This window comes from Penicillium oxalicum, chromosome VII, assembly GCF_001723175.1.
Source record: "Penicillium oxalicum strain HP7-1 chromosome VII, whole genome shotgun sequence".
Classification (NCBI taxonomy): domain Eukaryota; kingdom Fungi; phylum Ascomycota; class Eurotiomycetes; order Eurotiales; family Aspergillaceae; genus Penicillium; species Penicillium oxalicum.
In genome coordinates this window covers 2,574,072-2,593,408 of record NC_064656.1, presented here as the reverse complement: position 1 = coordinate 2,593,408, position 19,337 = coordinate 2,574,072, and the positions used below count along the sequence as shown (strand labels likewise).

General features: G+C 48.9%; 9 protein-coding genes across 9 annotated transcripts; 5 read left to right on the top strand and 4 right to left on the bottom strand.

Annotated features, from left to right (window-relative positions):
• Nucleotides 1-271: 271 nt before the first annotated feature.
• Nucleotides 272-1,027, top strand: POX_g09377 (uncharacterized protein; the record flags this gene model as incomplete). Its single annotated transcript, XM_050118133.1, has 1 exon — nucleotides 272-1,027. The coding sequence occupies one exon, from the start codon at nucleotides 272-274 to the stop codon at nucleotides 1,025-1,027; it is 756 nt and encodes a 251-aa protein (XP_049966277.1).
• Nucleotides 1,028-2,705: 1,678 nt separating this feature from the next.
• POX_g09376 (uncharacterized protein) lies at nucleotides 2,706-3,298 on the top strand (the record flags this gene model as incomplete). Its single annotated transcript, XM_050118132.1, has 3 exons — nucleotides 2,706-2,894; nucleotides 2,978-3,062; nucleotides 3,117-3,298. 3 exons carry the CDS (start codon nucleotides 2,706-2,708, stop codon nucleotides 3,296-3,298), a joined length of 456 nt encoding a protein of 151 aa, XP_049966276.1.
• Nucleotides 3,299-4,563: 1,265 nt separating this feature from the next.
• POX_g09375 (uncharacterized protein) lies at nucleotides 4,564-5,013 on the bottom strand (the record flags this gene model as incomplete). Its single annotated transcript, XM_050118131.1, has 1 exon — nucleotides 4,564-5,013. One exon carries the CDS (start codon nucleotides 5,011-5,013, stop codon nucleotides 4,564-4,566), a length of 450 nt encoding a protein of 149 aa, XP_049966275.1.
• Nucleotides 5,014-5,436: 423 nt separating this feature from the next.
• POX_g09374 (uncharacterized protein) lies at nucleotides 5,437-6,204 on the bottom strand (the record flags this gene model as incomplete). The annotated part of the gene is made up of 1 exon (XM_050118130.1): nucleotides 5,437-6,204. The coding sequence occupies one exon, from the start codon at nucleotides 6,202-6,204 to the stop codon at nucleotides 5,437-5,439; it is 768 nt and encodes a 255-aa protein (XP_049966274.1).
• A 2,065-nt stretch (nucleotides 6,205-8,269) lies between these two features.
• POX_g09373 (Endo-chitosanase) lies at nucleotides 8,270-9,118 on the top strand (the record flags this gene model as incomplete). Its single annotated transcript, XM_050118129.1, has 3 exons — nucleotides 8,270-8,365; nucleotides 8,432-8,791; nucleotides 8,861-9,118. 3 exons carry the CDS (start codon nucleotides 8,270-8,272, stop codon nucleotides 9,116-9,118), a joined length of 714 nt encoding a protein of 237 aa, XP_049966273.1.
• Nucleotides 9,119-9,320: 202 nt separating this feature from the next.
• POX_g09372 (Mannan endo-1,6-alpha-mannosidase DCW1) lies at nucleotides 9,321-11,006 on the bottom strand (the record flags this gene model as incomplete). The annotated part of the gene is made up of 4 exons (XM_050118128.1): nucleotides 9,321-9,899; nucleotides 10,041-10,490; nucleotides 10,567-10,814; nucleotides 10,913-11,006. 4 exons carry the CDS (start codon nucleotides 11,004-11,006, stop codon nucleotides 9,321-9,323), a joined length of 1,371 nt encoding a protein of 456 aa, XP_049966272.1.
• A 1,592-nt stretch (nucleotides 11,007-12,598) lies between these two features.
• Nucleotides 12,599-14,371, bottom strand: POX_g09371 (uncharacterized protein; the record flags this gene model as incomplete). The annotated part of the gene is made up of 4 exons (XM_050118127.1): nucleotides 12,599-13,582; nucleotides 13,648-13,842; nucleotides 13,918-14,030; nucleotides 14,119-14,371. The coding sequence occupies 4 exons, from the start codon at nucleotides 14,369-14,371 to the stop codon at nucleotides 12,599-12,601; spliced, it is 1,545 nt and encodes a 514-aa protein (XP_049966271.1).
• Nucleotides 14,372-16,575: 2,204 nt separating this feature from the next.
• Nucleotides 16,576-17,400, top strand: POX_g09370 (uncharacterized protein; the record flags this gene model as incomplete). Its single annotated transcript, XM_050118126.1, has 1 exon — nucleotides 16,576-17,400. The coding sequence occupies one exon, from the start codon at nucleotides 16,576-16,578 to the stop codon at nucleotides 17,398-17,400; it is 825 nt and encodes a 274-aa protein (XP_049966270.1).
• A 765-nt stretch (nucleotides 17,401-18,165) lies between these two features.
• On the top strand, nucleotides 18,166-18,570 carry POX_g09369 (uncharacterized protein; the record flags this gene model as incomplete). Its single annotated transcript, XM_050118125.1, has 1 exon — nucleotides 18,166-18,570. The coding sequence occupies one exon, from the start codon at nucleotides 18,166-18,168 to the stop codon at nucleotides 18,568-18,570; it is 405 nt and encodes a 134-aa protein (XP_049966269.1).
• Nucleotides 18,571-19,337: the final 767 nt, after the last annotated feature.

Below are 19,337 nucleotides of genomic sequence, written 5' to 3'. Positions count from 1 at the left end.
ACCCTAACCCCTAACCCCTAACCCCTAACCCTAACCCCTAACCCTAACCCTAACCCCTAACCCTAACCCTAAACCCTAACCCCTAAACCCCTAACCCCTAACCCTAAACCCTAACCCTAACCCTAACCCCTAAGCGACCCGGAGCGGAATCGTGGGCGAATTTTCGACGCAGGTGCAACGAGGCACAATCAGTGTTAGGGACACTGGTGAGATCGTAGCCGCGTTACTTTTGCTCTTTGCAGCAGATGCCGTTCAGTTTCGGGGCGATCAGATGCGATGGCCGCGGCCGATGTTATTGTCTGACTTCATCAATCAGCTTCTCGGGATGGAGAAGGCCGAGGAGATTACAAACGCCGTTCATGAAGAAGCCGAAGCAAAAGTCTTACAAATGTGGCAACAAGGCGAAGTCTTTTTCAACCATGTGGTCAGGCGGAGCGAGAGACCTACAGAAGAGACGCTTCGAAGAGCATATCGTCGTGGGGCTGCGTTGCTCCTTCCGCATAACTCTCCTGGGGCTGACATCCTTATCCCAGTTCACGACCCCGACGAAAATGAAATGTCATGTTTCCTGATCCAGGTGAAGAACCGGATCAGTGACGCACCCACCAAAACCTTAAGGTTGCAAGCATCAGCAGACCTCGCAAAAGCCGCCACGGTACTTTCTCTCGATTGCCCATATCTAGCGATGATGATGTGCCTGAGGACAAGCCCGTCAACTTCACCGGGGTGTGAAATTCTTGATCCTCAAAAAAAGCGGGTTCAAATGCGGCCCGCCACCCGCCGTCTACAGAGCATGACTGAGGGAACCTCAGCGGTAGCTAAGTCTCAGAAAAGCAAAAAAAGCAACAGGATACTGACCATCACCTACGGGCTAGATGAAGCCGTTTATCCCGTCCTCCGTCAAGACAGCGAACAGGCTTCTCGCACCGTAGATCGGCTTCGCTCCCTACTCGATTGCCTCCCTATGACAGTCGTTCCCCAAAATGATAATCACAGGATATACTTGACCGGGCTCGAAGGCTTATGAACGACTAGGATTTGTGCGAACAATCTGACAATCCTGGGGTGTTAACTCTGTCCTAACGAACAAGGTAGTATCCTTAATGCATACTTAAGCGCCGTGCAGCTCGCTATTTTTCCACGCCTGTTCTATCTCTTGATTGATGCTTCCTGCCTACCCTGCTCCGGGTTGATTTTGCCTCTTTGCCTTGCTCACATCATCAAATCCCTTTAAAGTTTCCTTCGGGTGCTCTTCCTCCATCCTGATTATTGTGTCTCGTCTACAGGCAACATCGAACCCACCGGATGAGTAGAGCTGGATATTATCTTTACTTATTTCTAGACTAGCGCTGGTATCCCTTCGTCAGTTCACCCTAATCAGAAAATAATTCTGTTGTTAATCAACTATAACCCTAAAACTTAGGATCCGGAGATGAAAGTAAAGTGACGCTATAGGCACCTCTATCATCCACTTATATGCTGTCGCATCACCGCCTAAGATCATACTATAGTATCTATTAGTGATAATTAATTCCCGAAAATCTATTTTGTTCGAGAAAGAAAACGCGGAAATGAATTTTTGGACGGAATCAAAAAAAAATCTTGGACACCCAAGGCATTCACGCTCTGGCCAATGAGACGCCTTTATCTTCCGCTCAGCCAATTATAATTAGCTCTACAACATCTTTCCTAATTAGTCCGTTACGAGCTCTTACAGCTTTTACAGAATTAATCCAGTGCACATATCGTACCTGTATGCTGGCTCGCTGCGAGTAATTACAAGGCCTAGGTTTAGCTCTGTTGAGGAAATAAAGACACCCCGTAGATGTTCGTGCGAAACCACGTTTTTATTAGTAGTCGAGACAGCTGGTTAAGCTCTTATTAAACTCGCTTTGAACGAAACATGCTTGAATTATCTTGTCTGTATGGTAATTCCTACAAGAATTCCATCCGCGCGCGCGTCGGGATATAAATGAGGGAAATCAAGATCAAAAGTAGAACAAATATTTGAGAAATGTGAGATCCTTTGATCATATGACATGATCTTCTTCGGATGATGGTGGGTCTGAAGGTACCTTCGAGCCGAGTGAAAAAGCACCGAAGATCACGAGAGTTATCGAGGCCAGGTTAATAGTTTGAAAGCATACAGACCGCGATTCTGCATCGCTAACCTCATATTGAATGAATACGGACTGGCTTTGACACAACACACATACAAAAAGACGGCCTTTCAAGTCCTCGACCAATCAATCCACACAAGATGAGCGTTGGTATTCAGATTTGCTCCCCCGCCTGAGGTCATCGTGCGTTCAGTGTGGAGAAGTTTGGACATCGTTCGCCAGGTCGTACTGACATGGCATTCAAATCAGCCCTCTTGGCTGCGGGGCTGATGTAACGCTACCCATGGCGATGTCTTTCAATGTCTTTGATATGGAGTGCTTGGATTAGAAATGATATGTGTGTCTCATCTGCAACTTGTTGCCTGACTGGCTTTCGGCTGACGGTGGATCGGGTGTTGCCTACATGTCTTGGGTCACTAGCATCATCATCATCCATCACAAAGATATCAGGCCTCCCGAATTAGCCACTTAGGGCCCCATTTTGCTTAAGCCTTGAGATCTATATAAAGGCTTGTAATCAGCGTCGGTCGGAAGAGAAAAGCACGATCGTTCATAACTTGCCACTCTACGAACATATACATTACTATGTTGGCATCTTTCATCCTTTTCAGTGCTCTCGCAGGCCTAAGCACGGCGCAGAGCGCCATCGTGAATAACCACTGCGATTCCACTGTTTATGTGCAGTCTTTCCCGTACGATGGCAGTGCCCCGGGGCCTCTGACCACCGTCAAGAAGGGAGAGACGTTCTCCGAAAAGTTCAGACCATCAGGTTCTGTAAGAGATCGCTCCTTCTTTTTACACAACATCAATTTTCTAGGTAGTCGGTCTATACAGCACTGACTAGAGGCTCTCTTCAGACCGTGAAAATTGCCAAGCTCAAGACGCTTCAAAGCCCACTTTTCTTCGGCTATTCATTTTCATCCAACCCGGACTACGCATATTGTAAGAACACCCGACCGGTGACAAGACCAACTCTTGACTGATTTGCGCTTCCAGACGAACTAAGTACGGAATGGGGCAACCCATTCGCATCGCAGCCTAACTCACTCAGTCCCGGAGAGGGCTGTGAAGTGTTTGACTGCGCGGCCAATGATGCTTCGTGCTATAGTACCCCAGCGCACAAGAAGGTCTACGGGTGCCCACAGCCAGTCGACCTGACTGCAGACTTGTGCCAGTAACCCCGAGGAACCAATCTCGATGGGCAATTGTCCGCTCTGGGGCAAAGTCTCCTCTTCCCTTCGCACATAGTCTATTCGATCTTCGCGTCGATCAGAAACCATTATAGTGGCCTCCAAGTACTTGATCTTTGGTTTTTGAGAAGTAATTACAGACCGTTTTTGAAACATTCACACGACTTGAATCGGAGCCTCCCTTTCGTATCACGTACTTGCCGCGCGGTAGATTATCCAGAGAAAGTAATCTTGAATTCTGTACACATCCTGGTTGGAAAGACAGACCTAACAATATTGAATACCGGATCTGCAATCTCGGTGACCAAAGTCACAGCCACATGTTGTCTCTGTGGCAGTCACGGTCAACCCAACAAGAACTTAACATAGATGACATGTATTGTTGCAAAGCACGGTAGTATGAGGCTAATCCATACATGGGCAGATTCTGCCCACCACATCACCAGCTTCAAGAATTAGAGATTTGTACGGTGTAAAGACGCCTATGTATATATCCTGATTCGATGAGCAGAAATTTCCTGTCTGCCGTGTCTAGACTAGGTATCTATCAATTAAGACAACAGAAATGAAACATGAACTTCTTTCTCATCTCGGCGATTCCAGTTACAGTTACAGCAAAGGCGACAAGAGACTGGGGGAAAGCAAGAGGCAGAGATCATTTCTAGAAAACAGGGTACGGAATCAAGACGCATTGATGTCGGCAATTATATTGTAGACAGTGACTGGCATATTGATTAGCTTGCAATAACAGAAATGGGGAGCCACGTCCAAGGGTGGTTCTGAGTGCTTGACTGCTAAACGCCAGCAGACACAATTGAAGGGAGCCAATGCAGGAGTGAAACAGGTGCCTTCTCCACCCAAAATAATCTGCTGCAAAGCTACTCACAAAGTCAATGTGTCGATTTCTTTGCCACGTTGTGCCAATTGACCGGTCTTCGACATAACAGCTTGCATTCCTTGGGATGTCTACCATGAACTCCCCCCCCCCCCCCCCCCCCCCCCCCTCTTTCATCTCATTGAGCCTTCCGGCCTCCGATCATTCGTGGAGGCCGCTGACACCCACTCCAACACTCAGTAAGGTCAAAGGCGACGGCTTGTGCCCGGGTGATGGTTTGATAGTTAGCACAGATGTTGGGGAGTCTGTCAACGAGGAATAAACCTCGGTTGCAGAGTCGCTCGTGGGGATTATAGTAGACGTGTCCACGTTACCGAGATCTCTCGAAGACCCGGTCGTAATTGTCCTACTGTAACTTCTAGCCAACTCGGCATTGTTGAACTGCCCGGTCGAGACAAAGTAGATCTGGCCATCGGCCAGCGTCGTCTGCTCCGCCCTCGGCGCCGCCTTGGTTGTACCCGACCCATTTGGTGTGTCCATGATCACGAATCTGGCCCACTAAGCCGATCGCCGTGGTGAACGTGGACCCGGCGCTGTTGGGTTTCACAACTGTTTGTCTAAAGGGAATCTGCGCCCCTGCGGAAAAATCGCCGGTCGGCCCGTGGCGGATGTGGTGGGCAAAGACATGCTCGAGATTTTGAACGCAATCGAGCCCGATGGGAAAGGGCTTGTGGATCAATGCTGCAATGAGCACGCCGTGACTTGAGGTGGAAGGCTGTGCTTCAAGGTTCCAGGAGTCTCTTAAAATACCAGTGCGAGGGAATAACGGGGGCTTTGAAAGAAAATAAGCCGGTCTGGACTTGATCATCCCGGTTTGTTGTATTACCCGGGCGAGGCACGCTACGGTTGAAGCTATGCCCGCGCGAGGCTCGAATAGGCCAAGCTATCAAAAAACGGCGCCCTGCCAGCGTTAAGTGGTCGAACCCTGATTGGAAGACGGGCGGAGCCAACCACCAGATTGTGAAGAAATTCCAAATTGACAAGTCATTAGCAAGAAAAGCTTAGATACAAGGCCTCATTTGAGTCTGCAGCGACCCCGATAAATTCTGAAGCGATCCAAAATCCTCCGGGCGCACCATGAGAGAGACAAGTGGTATCTGACTCGAAGAGAAGTGCATAGCTCGATAGCGGCGGAGAAGCACCAGAATATACAGTAAGAGCACCGCACGCCTCATCCGTTCAAGTCAGTCGCATCATATTTCTGGCTGTCGTTGGACCTGACGACATGGAATTAGGCGATCGGCTCAAAGCCTTCTGGTAAATCCTCCCCTTGCACCCAGCAAATCACCATCTTTGCAAAGAGCTGCGGTTCATCCACGTTCCATGGGTGCTGCATACCACGGTGCTGCACCAGCCGACGACCACTGTCGGAATGAATTGTCTCAAAAAGTCGGCGAGCATGATGGACGTTATCTGCACTGAGACCAGGTTTCGTCGCAGCGACCACACAAGACCGGGCTACTATGGGGCCCAAGGTTCGCGATGAAAAAAGTATGCGAAAGATATCGCACGTGGTAGCCAAGGATACCCCTTCGCTGCGAGATTGTCCCCATTCCACGGTCGGAGCCTTGAGAAAGCTACTCGTGCGTTGCACAGTGTACGCAAGGTATGGCAGAGCGGGCGAGAGGAGATTGGGCGAGAAGAGGTTGAAGCCCGAGATGATCAGGCTGTGCACTCGTTCGGGATATTGCACGGCTAGGGTCGCAGCCACGTGGGCGCCAATGCTCATAGCAACCACATGAGCTCGTTGCTCTAATGTATGGTCTTGGATCAAATGTGCGAGAAGTCGGGCGGCATCGTCTAGTTCGAATGGAGTGACCTCGCGCGATTGTCCATGGCCGGGAAGATCAGGAATCAATACGTTGTAGCGTTCGGCAATCAGAAGAGGCCAAATAGTGTTCCATTCGTGGCTATCTGAAAAACCGCCATGAACGAGCAGAATTGTCGCTTTAGGGTCAGGGACACAATGAGATATATGAGCGAGGGGACTTCCGGCCATGTTGAGACAAGAAATCTATCGCATTTATGCGGTTGCCTAAAAGAGAAAGAATCCAAAGAGGCGAACGAGATCTCCCGCTCCAGATGGGTTTGGTGTCAGCAGCCCCCGCCTCGATCATAATCACCGAGTCGCCAATCAGACCCTTGTCATCGCTGTGCTAGGGTGGCCTCGGCCGGGAGACAGTCAGGTCGCGTCGGCTGCTGGAGAAGCATATTCCTCACCGCCAGTGAGGATAGGAAGAAATCAGTTTCTACACTTTCAAGGAATGACAAGCGACACCCTAGCTACACTTCACCAAAGCATAGTGTTCATCTGAAGACATCAGATGGACACAAGTCCAAGTCTCGCAGCACCGAGTTCAAGGGGCCTGTGAGATCACGGACGCGTTATGCTGTTTACGTGCGGTCTTGAGCGGGGTCGAATGTGAAAAAAACCCCAGACTCTGTCTTTCAACATCAGAATACAAAATTGGCACACCATTTATGCTGTAAATGTTGTTACGGGCCTGGGGAGAGGGGGGGCGGGGGGGGGGGGGCGTTTCATCTTCGTCATTTGTCTGGTCATCTGCAGTGTAAGGGTCCTAGGACTCTGTTGAGGGGTGATTGTTAACATAACTTAATGCCATACATTCTAGACCACCATTCCATTGGCGCATTCGCCACGTAGGTAGAATCGTTAATTTGGCATCCGTCTGGCGCTCTTGCGTCAATTTTTCGTTTGAAGCCTCTACCGTGCGCAAATAACCATGGTAATGGTCTTCTGCTGCCTTCGATACTAGTCGTCGCGACTGCTGCCGACCGGTAACTTGTCTTCGCTGCTACTCGCAGCGTCAAGGTTTCGCATTGCAACCTGTCAGCGGCGACGCTCTTGGTCTTTTATTTTTCCCCTATGCCCCCTTGATCTGGCTGGTATAATCAGACTATCATGTGCACATATCTCTCTTCTCTGCGCATTGAGTCCTTGCAAACCTTAGTTCACATACTCAAGTCATTCGTACGGCTGACTACTACGGCAAATCAGCTACGCAAGCACGGAACTCCATTTAAAGGTGTTAGGGGCTGAGATCGAGGCCTTGGCGAATTGTCTAGTGGTCCACTTTGAGGGTGACAACAGGCGTAGAGGAATTTTCCCTCTCCGGTTTTCCTTCCAGCCCCGCCAACTCCCCTCTAAGTGAAGAAACTGATTTGAAGCTGCTGGGTCCCTGCCCCACGGGACTTTTTTTTGGTGACTAAGCAGCATGCCTCATCAACTGAGGAGAGAGAAAATTGCCCAGCACTGCTTTATTCCTGCTTTCCGTAGACAATACCGTCCATACCGCTTTAGTGTGCTTCAAGTAACTCGTCTTGAATGACAAGAGTCGTGGCTAGTGTTATCCGTGGACTTGACTGATCGGCACGGTGACTTTCCCATCTCCTTAGTTGTTCCATTTTGGGAAATTGGTAGATCGTCCTTCTCCCGTCTAGGGAGGAGAAAAAAACTTTCAACCCCTGAAATGTTCATTAATCTTTCAGTCATCATGATGAATGGTCTTTTGTTTGCACGTGTCTGGCTCACCTGACGATCATAAGAGCCCCATCCTTGCCCACTACTGTCCTGAAAGAGTATATCCTCCTGAGCAAACTACAGTACCATTTCCGAGACCACCCTAAGGTTTGCTAGTCCTCCGCGAGACCATTTCCAGGTTACATCCAATGTTTGCACTGATTGAAGTACTCAGGATCATCCACCTCAATCTAACCACAAGTCGCTCATGATCGCCATAGTAAGAGATTGAGTCTCTCACCATTGGCCTTTTCCCGTTAGAATGCTCTACAGCCCGAGCATGCATACCGATAACACACAGTGCCCTTTTACGGATTTTAAATCCAGGGATATGGTTGGCTGCAATCCGGCTTACCACCAAAGGGCTTAAATTGTAAGGCAGTTCTCTCGATGGGGTTATATTTAAATAGAGCCCAGAGGCTTCTTCTCAAAATCACTCGCTCTATATCTTTTCATCACTGGGGTTGCTTTGTTAGTGCCCGCTTCCCAGCATTGAGGAAGTTCTTCCATTATTCTTGATACAATGAGGCTTCTAGCAGTGACTGCGGTGGTATCTACTGGCCTCGCTTCGGCCTATGATGTGCCAGAGAATCTTCAGCAGATCTACAACAACCACAAGGTATGACTGAGTAGTGGTGGAGCGACATATGACTGAAATGCCCTCAATTTTGACCCATACATATAGGCTGGAAAATGCTACAACAAGCTTGCGGGCGGCTTCACAGACGGCATAGGTGGCTCCACCACCTTTGCATACTGCGGGGATATCGACGGCGCCATCTTTCTTCACAGCTTGGGCAATGGTGGACAATACGATAACATGGATGTGGACTGCGATGGAGCCAACAATACCGGTGGAGATTGTGCCAATGACCCGTCCGGACAGAGTCAGACTGCATTCATGGACTCGCTCCCTCAGTACGGGATCAATGACTTGGATGCAAATGTGCATCCATACGTCGTGTTTGGAAATGCTGGCTTTGATCCGCAATCCTTCGGCATGGAGCCGCTCAGTGTGATGGCAGTAGTTTGCAATAATCAGCTGGTAAGGCTTGATTCACCTTATAATGATCATTGCTATCCTCAATTAGGTACTCAGACTAATTTCCAACAGTTTTACGGCGTTTGGGGCGATACCAACGGATACGATTCCACCGGTGAAGCCTCGATTGCACTCGCTCAAATGTGTTTCCCCAACGATGGTCTCACTGGGGACAACGGCCACGGACCCGATGACGTGCTCTACATTGGGTTTACCGGTCAAGACGCTGTTCCAGGAGGTAGTGCAGATTGGCAAGCTGGAGATCGCTGGAGTTTTGAGGCCAGTATCAAGGATCTCGGTGACCGACTTGTAGCTGGTCTCCAGGTTTGAGGCGCCTGCAAGTTCGCCTGTCAGACAGCGTGTCTAAGGGATATGAGACAGCTTTCTTTGGTCGATCTAGGGCTACGAGTGGATTTGAAATGGAGAACAGGGGTTCATATTGGCTCTGTGCCTGAACCTTTTTTGGAATAGGAGAAACATGGCGTATATTGTCAGTACACAAACACAATGCAACTGTACAATGATTGCCTTGTCAGCCAAGTGCGGTAAAGCCCATTAAGCCGAACCAGCCCGCCGTGAAAAAAAGTGTCAGAATACCTGCGCCAGCCTTGTCTACTGTCGTGATGGCCGACAAAGGCGTGGTAGTAGAGCTTGTGTCGTTTTCGCCCGCCGTTGGATTGCTTGTACTGTTTCCGCCCGTCATTGCAGTCACCGGGCCGGATCCATGTCCAGTGAACTGTATCATGTTTGCCACAAAAAGGCTTGTGGCACTTATTTGCTCCTCCATCCCACTCCATCCGTCGTACGTAGATTGATACCATCGAACCCCGCACGTGTTGTTATTGTGACCTGTGCAAGACTTAGCTGCCGCCACGGCAGAAGTCTGAAGCTTCGGTAAAATAAATTTGTAAGTAGACGGGACGAGAAGAGCAGTGAAAGATAACCAGGAAGAGACAAGCCCCTTGAAAAGAACCTCATTATTGTTGCATTGTTGCGAGGGCTCGCAAGTGACTTCTTCAAAGATGCCGCCATTGCTCTGAGGGAAAAATTCGTCAAATGTCTTATTCATGAGTCCATTGACGGCCATGAGCCATTGGGTGCTCCCATTCGTCTAGGTAGAATCCAATATTAATCAATCAACTTTTCATCCGATTAGGAAGTACGTCATTCTCCTCGCGCTTTTTCTCTTTTTTTTTCCATTTTGCGTCCTTCTTCTGGGCATAGCTTGCGGGCTTGCAGTTCTGAAACTTACATAATTGTACATGTACGCGGCGCCCATCATGTAAGTACCGTAATTATAAGACCACTGCGTATTTCCTTGTGTGGCACAGTTGTTCTCCATGTTTGTCGAGTCTGCTACGTTCCACGTCGAGTTGTTGAGAAGTGGAGAACTGAGCGACCAGTCCCAAATTCTCTTGGCCCATGTAGCATAGGTCGCGTCGTGAGTGTATCGTGCCAACCGGGCGGCAAGTTGAAAGAGGCCGCCATTGGCAATGGAATTTTTCAACGTGTAGCCCGACTGATATGGCCAGATCTGCCAGCGCATCCCACCATTGCAGGTAGAGGTGTCCCATCGTTTGATCTGCGTGTTAAAAACTCCCTGGGCAAGTGAGAGCCAGGAGAACCCGCCCGACACATCCTCAAATCGCAGCTCAGCGGCGGTCATGGCGGCCAGCCCCCAAAACATTTGATCGTCGTTGCCCTAGTTGGCGTTAGAAAATCTGCCGGAAAGAATTATGTATATTAGAAGATCACCTTCTCAGATCTCAACTACTCACCAAATAACTGCTGTAGTTGCTCGGCATGTAGTCACCATTTTTGCCAGATTGCCATTCTAACCCGACCCGTAGCTCGCCATTGTAAGTGGCATCACCAGTGAAGTGCCAGTACTGAAGCAAAGCTAGGAAGAGAGCTGACCCTTCCCACCACTTTGAAGGGAATGCTCCTGGAATTTGGCCGGTTTCGTTACCATGGTAATATGTCATCATAGCGTAGGCCGTTGTGCTGGCGGCTTCTTTGAGGGATTCTGTTTAGAAAATACACCATGAGCCTTGGTCTCTCCAATCTTCTTTCTATCGATGACTCTGTTGTGATTGCCTTGGATGCCATCGACACTTCACATACGCTCGTCATTGATATTCAAATCGATTGCTGCAGCTTGTCGGGCAATAAGCAGCGATATCAAACTCCCCATCACATAACACACAGGGAGGTACATGATCTCGAAATTCCGTATGGTTCGAGAAGAGTTGTCAAAGCATTCAACCCCCGATGAATAGGATTCAGGTCTGCACGAGTGAGGTAGTCGTTGGAACCCGAAGATAAAAAGCCATGCGCAGGGTTGAATGGCAGGCGTCATCATTCGGCGCACTTTCAACGTAGAATTGTCACAGCTTTTTCCTTCTTTTTTGTCAGCCAACCGCGAGGCAGACACAAATTAGTTATGCGTCATCGACATGCGTAATCTGGACACGCTAATTGTTTAGCGGCTTTGTTTATCTGTGTGAATACAGCTCCGCCCTGTTAAGCTTTACACAAGCGTTCCTCGGTGATTGCTTAACGGGTGGAAGGATCCATATTGTAAGCACTCTGCAACTGTGAATGGGACTATGAGACTCCAGTCATGTCCCGTGGCTGACTTGCATGCATTCGGAAATCACATCCATTGCCATGCGTCAGCAAATGTGCCGATTCGATTGGGAATTTTTGTTAAATTTAGGACTAGTCATCCAAAATTTGGGCGCCTGAAGCGGGCTGAAGCTCGGATGTAGGTGGCCAGCCCGAATTGCCGCGCAATCGTCTCCACTATGCTGACCAGTCTGGACATTTTCTGCCCGGTGTTGACCGAAATAAATTGGTCTACTCTCCAGTGCCGACATCAGCAATTACGGGCAATTGTTGTTCCAGCATAGCCTGCAAATTTAATCTTTATTTAGGTGAGCCACCACATACTGCAAATGTGGGACCTATCAGGACGTCCAGATGCTGAAAATAGGGCGAGGGGCCACTATGGGAGCGAAGGTCAGGGTTTGCCCCAAATAAAGCTCAATCGACCCGGCTACAACATCGTGGACACTTCGTCATGCTCTTGCGTTGATGAAGATATTGAGTGGCTTGCCCTGGAAAATAACATGTATACGCTCGCGGCAAATGACCGAGGCACAGTCTTACAGATTTTTAAAGATCTAACATTCTGTACATCGCGCATTGCACGACGACTTCCGCACAAGGCAGATGACCCAAAACCAAAATACAAGGCCCGTGTAAACCTCTCAAAAGGCAATAGGCTCGTTTCGAGGCGTTTATTCATTGCTGCCTGAACATTACCGGGACTGCCTGACCAGCTATGGATCGGTGCATCAACTATGGTTGCTAAGCCCACGACCCCGATACAAACCTTTTAACAACTGGAATCATCAAGTCATGAAACTAGATCCTGTCGCTCTTGAACCCATTTCCTCTGCGATTCGTGAGCTAAGAATGACAATGGCTTTTCATCGTGGTTCATTCATATACGTTGACGTGAATAAGACCAATGGCTTGTCCGAGCAACAGGCCAATACATGCTGTGTTTTGGGGTCTCGGAACTATCTTGAGGCCCATGTAAGGGACTTAGAGAAATGGAAAATTGAAAAATTGCACATATTTCAGGACAGCACGATTGATATTTCATACGATCAATTTGGACCCCTGGCTGATATCGTCACTCACAGATGCGAAAATCGCCTTGTTTCAATTGACTGGAAACAGCCGTTGACACAAATGCATGGCCGTAACTTTAGCAGCATCCGCTGTTTATAGAGTGATTGTTCATGGCCGCCATCGGAATGCAGGGTTCCGCCAGTCCATGTCCTGGATCTGCTTCTGGGAGAGGCCAGCCAATGATGCGTTCACATCGACCTCGCGTCGTCGTCGGTTGTCCCATCCGATCCACATCCACAGACCTGCACCAAGTAAAAGAGTCATCGAGGAAGTTGCAAGATTCAGTCCATTTCCAATGTGATAATTGGGCGCATCGGAAGGCAAGAATGACCAGGTTGAGATCAAGCCGCCTATGTTGCCAAACATCACAACAGTGCCAATCGCCGATGACCTGGCCGTGTCAGAAATTACATTCGCAGAGACATGCGCGTTGCAAAGGGCACCAAATGAGAAGGCACCACATGCAATGATGAAAGTGGCCCCGTAACGAACCATCGAGTCCTCGCTTGCAAGGAACATGATGTAGCCCGCCATCACCAACGGCGGAGTCACCACGAAAAAGATTGATCGCTGGTCAAGTCGCCAGCTGAGAAATGGAAACAAGACAGTGAAGAAAGCGCCAACTACATAAGGGGGCACGGTGTGAAGTTGCTGCGACACCACAGTCGCTTTGGGGTAGATTGTCTGGACAATGGTTGGCGCAAAAAATCCCAGTCCTTGGACAGTGATGTTGTTGAGAAGGAATATAGCTGCTGTGGGCAGAGTGACTGGGCTAAAGATGCCGCGAAGAGTCTTCGGTAGGTCGATTCGATCTAGTATCTCAGTCATCCCGACACGCTCGGACTTGATTCGCGCAATGGCCAGGTCCTTCTCCTCCTGCGACAGCCATTTGGCAGTTTCAGGCCGGTCAGTCATCGTCACGAACGCGACGAGGGCAATTCCGATTGTTATGAGCCCTTCTATGGCGAATAGCATCCGCCAGGTTCGCAGGCTGCCAAAGTGATCCAACTTCAGTATACCGGAGGCCAGAAGACCACCAAAGGCCCCGGCGAGCGGCGCCATCACGATGTACAATGACAGTCGAAAAGCCAGCTGTCCACTGTCAGAATGTTCTGTGTTTCACACATGGGCGACCTCTCTCCTGTCATGAGCCTTACCTCACTGCGACGGTACCATCGACTCATGTAGTACGCGATGCCAGGCAGCAAACCGGCTTCAAACATGCCTAACAAGAAGCGAACACCGCAGGCAGCGTGAATATCCTGGACAAAAGCCGTTGCGACCGAGCAGATGCCAAATCCGAGGGTAAGAGATGGGAGAAACCAGCCAGGTCCGATCCACTTGCACGCGATCTAGATCCCAGAATGATTAGATCACCGACTATATTGGTCAATGAGAGCCACTTGGAAATGGGGATTTTGGCTCACATTGCTGGGAATCTCAAAGATGATATATGCAATAAAGAAAATGGAAAGAACAACGTTGTAGTCGTAGCCCTTTAGTCCTAGATCTTTACTAAAACCAGCAAGCTTTGCATTGCCTGCGAATTCGCATTCTGGCTGTTAGCGAATTACATCTTCAATCGGTCGTCCTGGGCGGCAGGTTGTCTTTCGATTACAGAGACGTACCAATATTTGCACGATCGATGAAGCAAAAAAGATACATCAGTGCTACTGTCGGCACGATGCATAAATCGATCTTCAATCGAAGGCGCGACTCCGCCACTGGGTCGAATTGTACCAAGGCATGTCCATACTGGTCGGTCGCAAGGTGACCACGCTCTGCGGCATCTTTCGTCCCGTCAGAGACAAAGTCTTGCTTACAATCGGGCACGGCTTTCGCATCTCGAGCAAATTGATGATCGACAATTGATGAGGCCATCGATGAACAGAAATCCTGCAAAGAAAGGCAATCAAGATGATAATTGCCCGCCTCGTTGGATGTTGATATTGTTGCTGCGATGTATCCTTCCTTGACGCTAATCTTGATAGCGGAGGAGAAGGGAGACTGAAGAAATTTGCGACGCCGCGGATAAGGTTCTTATCAAATCTGGGGGAAAACACCCAAATGTGGAGAAACCGACCGGCCTGTGGAGGAATCAGGGAATCGAACCCCGCTTGGTGAGTAGATTCAATTTATACCATATCAGAAGAATCATCATATCTTTTTTGAGGTAGCGCCATTCGGCTCGATCTCAAGTCTGGAGATCATTTTTTCCATGGCGGTTTTTCCAACTCCCGCGCGAAGGTTCCGGAGCCAAGGATCACCTGGACGTATCCTCCGAGTGAGTCACTTCAGTAGGTTCGTTCGCATCGATCGACAGTCTACGGAAAGTCAAAAAGGGTTTAGAGTGCCTAGGCTCAAGGGTTTTTGGTTCTTCAGCAGAGTGAAAACTACCGTGAAGATGCCGTAGGATGCAAGTCGCTTAGCCAGAGAAGTCCGGATTTGCCGCAGCCAAGAGCGATGGACGCTTGGCCAACACGTAACCGAGGTCAATGTTCAAGTCGCAATCGCGAGTTCAACCTTCATAACCCGGAACTTGTGCCTCTCTAAACCGCTTAGAGCGTTGGTCTGGTGGAAGTTCGGAAAGGCCGTGTATCTCTTGGGGGAAAGAGGCGTACTTGGCGGGGTCAAAGAGTTTGAAATGCACATAGCACGGGATGAGCATAGCATGTCACCCAATTGCACTTACGAAGGCACCGATCCACTTCCTTGCGTTTCAAAAGATATGGCTCTCATCTAAGGGGCTTAGGAGTGAATGAACATAGGTAAGGCTAGATTTATTTTTTTTCTTTGAAAAGGCGTTCCATCAGTCATCACTTTGAAATGGATCTGTTGCACGCGTGACATCTTTGGGAGGTTTCCCACAAGAAGCCATTCAACATTCACGTGACTTGATGGCAACGAGTTGGGGGCCTCGGGACAATATATTGCCGCTCTCACGCTGAAGCTTCACTGTTGTCACATACGGCCAGCGGGATTCAGCAACATCACATGCTTTCATTGGCCCTCCTCTCTTTCCTGATCATCATTTCTTGGCGATGATATACCACCACGATGCGCGAAAAGTTATCACCAAAGCCTCTTCTTGTCTTTCCTGCATCTCCCAGTTATCAAAGTTACTTCCTGCTAATGCACTCGCATTTGCCTACATCAAGGTGGCAGTGATGTCTGCAAAGACAAAATAAGTAGCGCTCGCCGCAAAACTCCTTTGGTATCCCCAGTAAGCGTATTCAGTAACGGATAGCCAGAGAAGCCGCGGATTGAAAGGATCAAGTATACTTGCATCATATCAAGAGAGTGTCGCAAATGGAAGTCAAGGAGCAACTGAGCCTCCATTGGTGTGCGCCACATGCAGTGGCGCCGGGCTGCCACCATACGCGGAGTCACGTGAGAGTCTCGGATATAGACGGATCCGGCGGATATGAGTCGACGATCCACTCGCTGGGACTGTACTAGGTCATCACCAATCAACACGCGGCCAGCTACAAAGACTCGAGGCTCTTCGAGGTCTCGAAGAACCCAACAACCAAAGAGTTTCGCGTAATTCTACATAGTGGGACTTGACAATCTCTTGTATGACGAATGGTCAAAACTTTTGTTCAACACTATAACATCGCAATCGGCGTCATCCCTGTGCTCTCTTTACGCCAAGTCCTGAGCGGAGATTTCAGTGTCTCGGAAATGCCTGACGCACTAAAGCCGCCTGCAGGGGCCTGGCGGATTCCCAAGGCATGTCAGGAGTGTCGCAAGCGCAAGATTCGTTGTAATGGGCTCAATCCGTGAGATGCCATCTTTCTACGCTTACTTATGGGACGGTCTTCATGAGCTCAATAATAATCTAATGCTTCATCCATAGGTGCCAAACATGCCAACAAAGAGACCTCTCGTGTATCTACAGGGAAGTGATACGCCAGCGCAAGAGGAAAGTTGATGTCAATCGTCCTCCTCCAGAAGGCGAGACCAGACAAGCGTTGCGGACCTCTCCCTTAGTGGCGCAATCCCAAAAATATGATAGCCCTCCAATGATGGTTCAGTATCCAAATAGCGTTTCCGCAACCCATGTGGCATCCCCATCGTGCAAAATGGAGCTGTACTATGGACCAACTTCCCACTTCTCTCTGATCCAACACGTTTATCGCGATTTGATGCCCAATCCGTCCACCCAAGCTGCCACGTCTGGCCAAGTGGAAGAGGCTGGCGCAGGCCTCGACTTGTTCAGCTTCCGGCGAATCTTTTTTGGGACGCCAGATTCACACGATGCTAGCAAGCCTTCCGGTGGGTTTGACCTGAACATGGTGTTCCTACCTTACAACCTTGCGAACCTCTTCCTTGATCGGTTTCTAGCCCATCTCTATCATGTGATGCCCCATCAGCCAAAATCATACCTGAAGCAGTGTCTGGAGAAGCTGTACGATCCGTCGCTATCCGAGCATCCAGACACACTGACGCGGGCTATAATTTTACTTTCCATGGCTACAGGATCACTTGGTACTGAGCAGTATGCGTGGGGGGATGTGCTATTTGAGCGGGTCAAAGAGTCCTTGGTACCATATGATGATGTCGTCAATCTACAGACCATCCAAATTTCCTTTCTCATGATAAGTCGCTCCTATTACCTTTGCCTACTCGTTCATGGAACCAATCAAGTATGCAGTCTATACGCGAATTACCAGAACGAACAAGGTCGCCCCAACTCGGCATTCTTGCATTTAGGATCCGCCACACGAAAGGCAATCTCAGCTGGCCTTCACAAGGACGTTCCTCCAGGAGATTTACAACGACAGAAGACAATTGAAGAAAGACGCGTCACTTTCTGGTCCCTCTATATTTTTGAAACGTTCGTTGCCAATTCCATATACCCTGTGCGACCGCGCGCGTTATATCACATTATTGACAGGCTCCCGTAGATGGTTTTGCTTTCACGTTGGAAGACCCAGCTCGCTAAACATAGATGAAGTCGCTATTGAATATTCCCAAGAGCCTTTCATACGCCTTCTGACAGAGCTCTGCAAAATAATGTCACGGTCGATCAAGGAAATTTACGGCCAACACCATGACTCATTGCTACACATGTGGCGAGCTGCTAGATCCATCACTCACGATCTTCGCAGCCTTGAATGTTACATGAAGCAAGCTTTGGGATCGGGTTTTGACGCGACTATCCAAGATGGATCGTTGGGTGTTCGCCAAGCAATTTTCATTAGCCGTAAGGCCTCCCACTTCCGCTGAACTTCGCCACCATTGACTCGACCCATCTCAGTTTATCATCACACCCTGCTGTTGACATTTCGTCCATTTTTGATCTTTCGCGGTCACTGGAAGAGAAGCGTCAAGGCATCCACCCAGCCTCTTGACACAAGTACATGCCATAGATCGTTTGAAGTCCCGGCTTGGCTCAACGAAGCCTGCAACCACGCCGTGACAGCTGCAAGCAAGAACATTCATCATCTCTCTGAAGCGTCCCGCAGGAATGAACTAGTGAGGGTATGTTGATGCTGATCATATAAAGATTGTCACAGGTAGAAACTGACTTTGGCTTCTAGCAACTGAGATACCATGGTTACTTTCTCTCCAGTTCATCGTTCACTCTCATCTATGATTTACTCCATGATCCAAGCACAGCTTCAACTCACTTACCCTGGATCTATAACGCACTGCAAACGCTATCCTCAATGCGTGCAGGCGATCCCATCGAAAGTACAATTTCTGCAACCCAAACTGTTTTACGCAAGATCAATCCTTCCTACGAGCTATTCATGTGCGCTAATCAACACACCCCCTTGAACAACGATCCATCCGCCGCGGTATCTGCCGCTCTCGGAAATCCTGGCAGCCAGCCAATTGACTGGCTTTCTGCGAATCCTATGTCCTTCCAAAGTCCTTTCATCAACAAGAACTCAGAAATCCCCATGCCCCAGTGGAATTCACAGGACCTTGAGGGACCGGAAACGGGACGCTCCGCAGGCTCGACTGAGGACCTTCTTGATTTTACACAGTCTGATATGGGTTGGAATTTGGATTTTTTGACGATGGACCTTGAAACATTCTTTTCAACATACGATCATTTGAGTGGCTAATCATTCAATGGCCTGCGAGAACTTACGTATATCCAAGTATCGGGTGCTTTCGTGGTCATGAGACCTTTCCATATCGGCGTTGAACAGGTCAATAGGCCATTATCAGCTTCACTCTAGCCATGTGCTGCTAAATCCGCCCGGTTAGCGAGGCGGCTGTGCTTCGTTTGCTTCCAAATAGGAAGTAACTACAATAAAGGCTGCAAAGAGACACTTTTTACTGGAAATTCTGCTTATTCCAGTAAATGTAGCCGAGAGTTCCAGTTACTGAAATCGATTACTCCCATGCTGAGGTCCTTGGGCCACATATGATGTCTCAAAGTTTGGTGAAGATTAAGCTGGAAAGCCTGCTATACCAGATTTGGGTGCACAGCACCACAGTGGGATTTTTTTTAAGTCTCTATCTTGTGATTGGTCACTATTTCAAGAACTTCACAACTCATCCCGGAAGTCCGACGAGCGGCACGGCAAATTCTTGAATGCCTCAAGAGCGAGCGTCTTCTAGCTGAGAAATTTGTGTATCATCTCAGGTCTAATTAGCTTGCCAACAAGTACATTAAGTCCGAATGAGATTTCCGAGTCAAGGCTGGTACGATCTACACAGCTATGCCTGCCTACGTAGGTGCCATAACCAACACATTCATCTGAGATATGTACTCGTGCTGGCAGGCTAGCAAGAATGGACCCAAAACAATGACATGAACGCCTTGAGAAGATGGCCGTACAATACTGCACTTTTACAGACACGTGACTAACTCACACGTTGAACA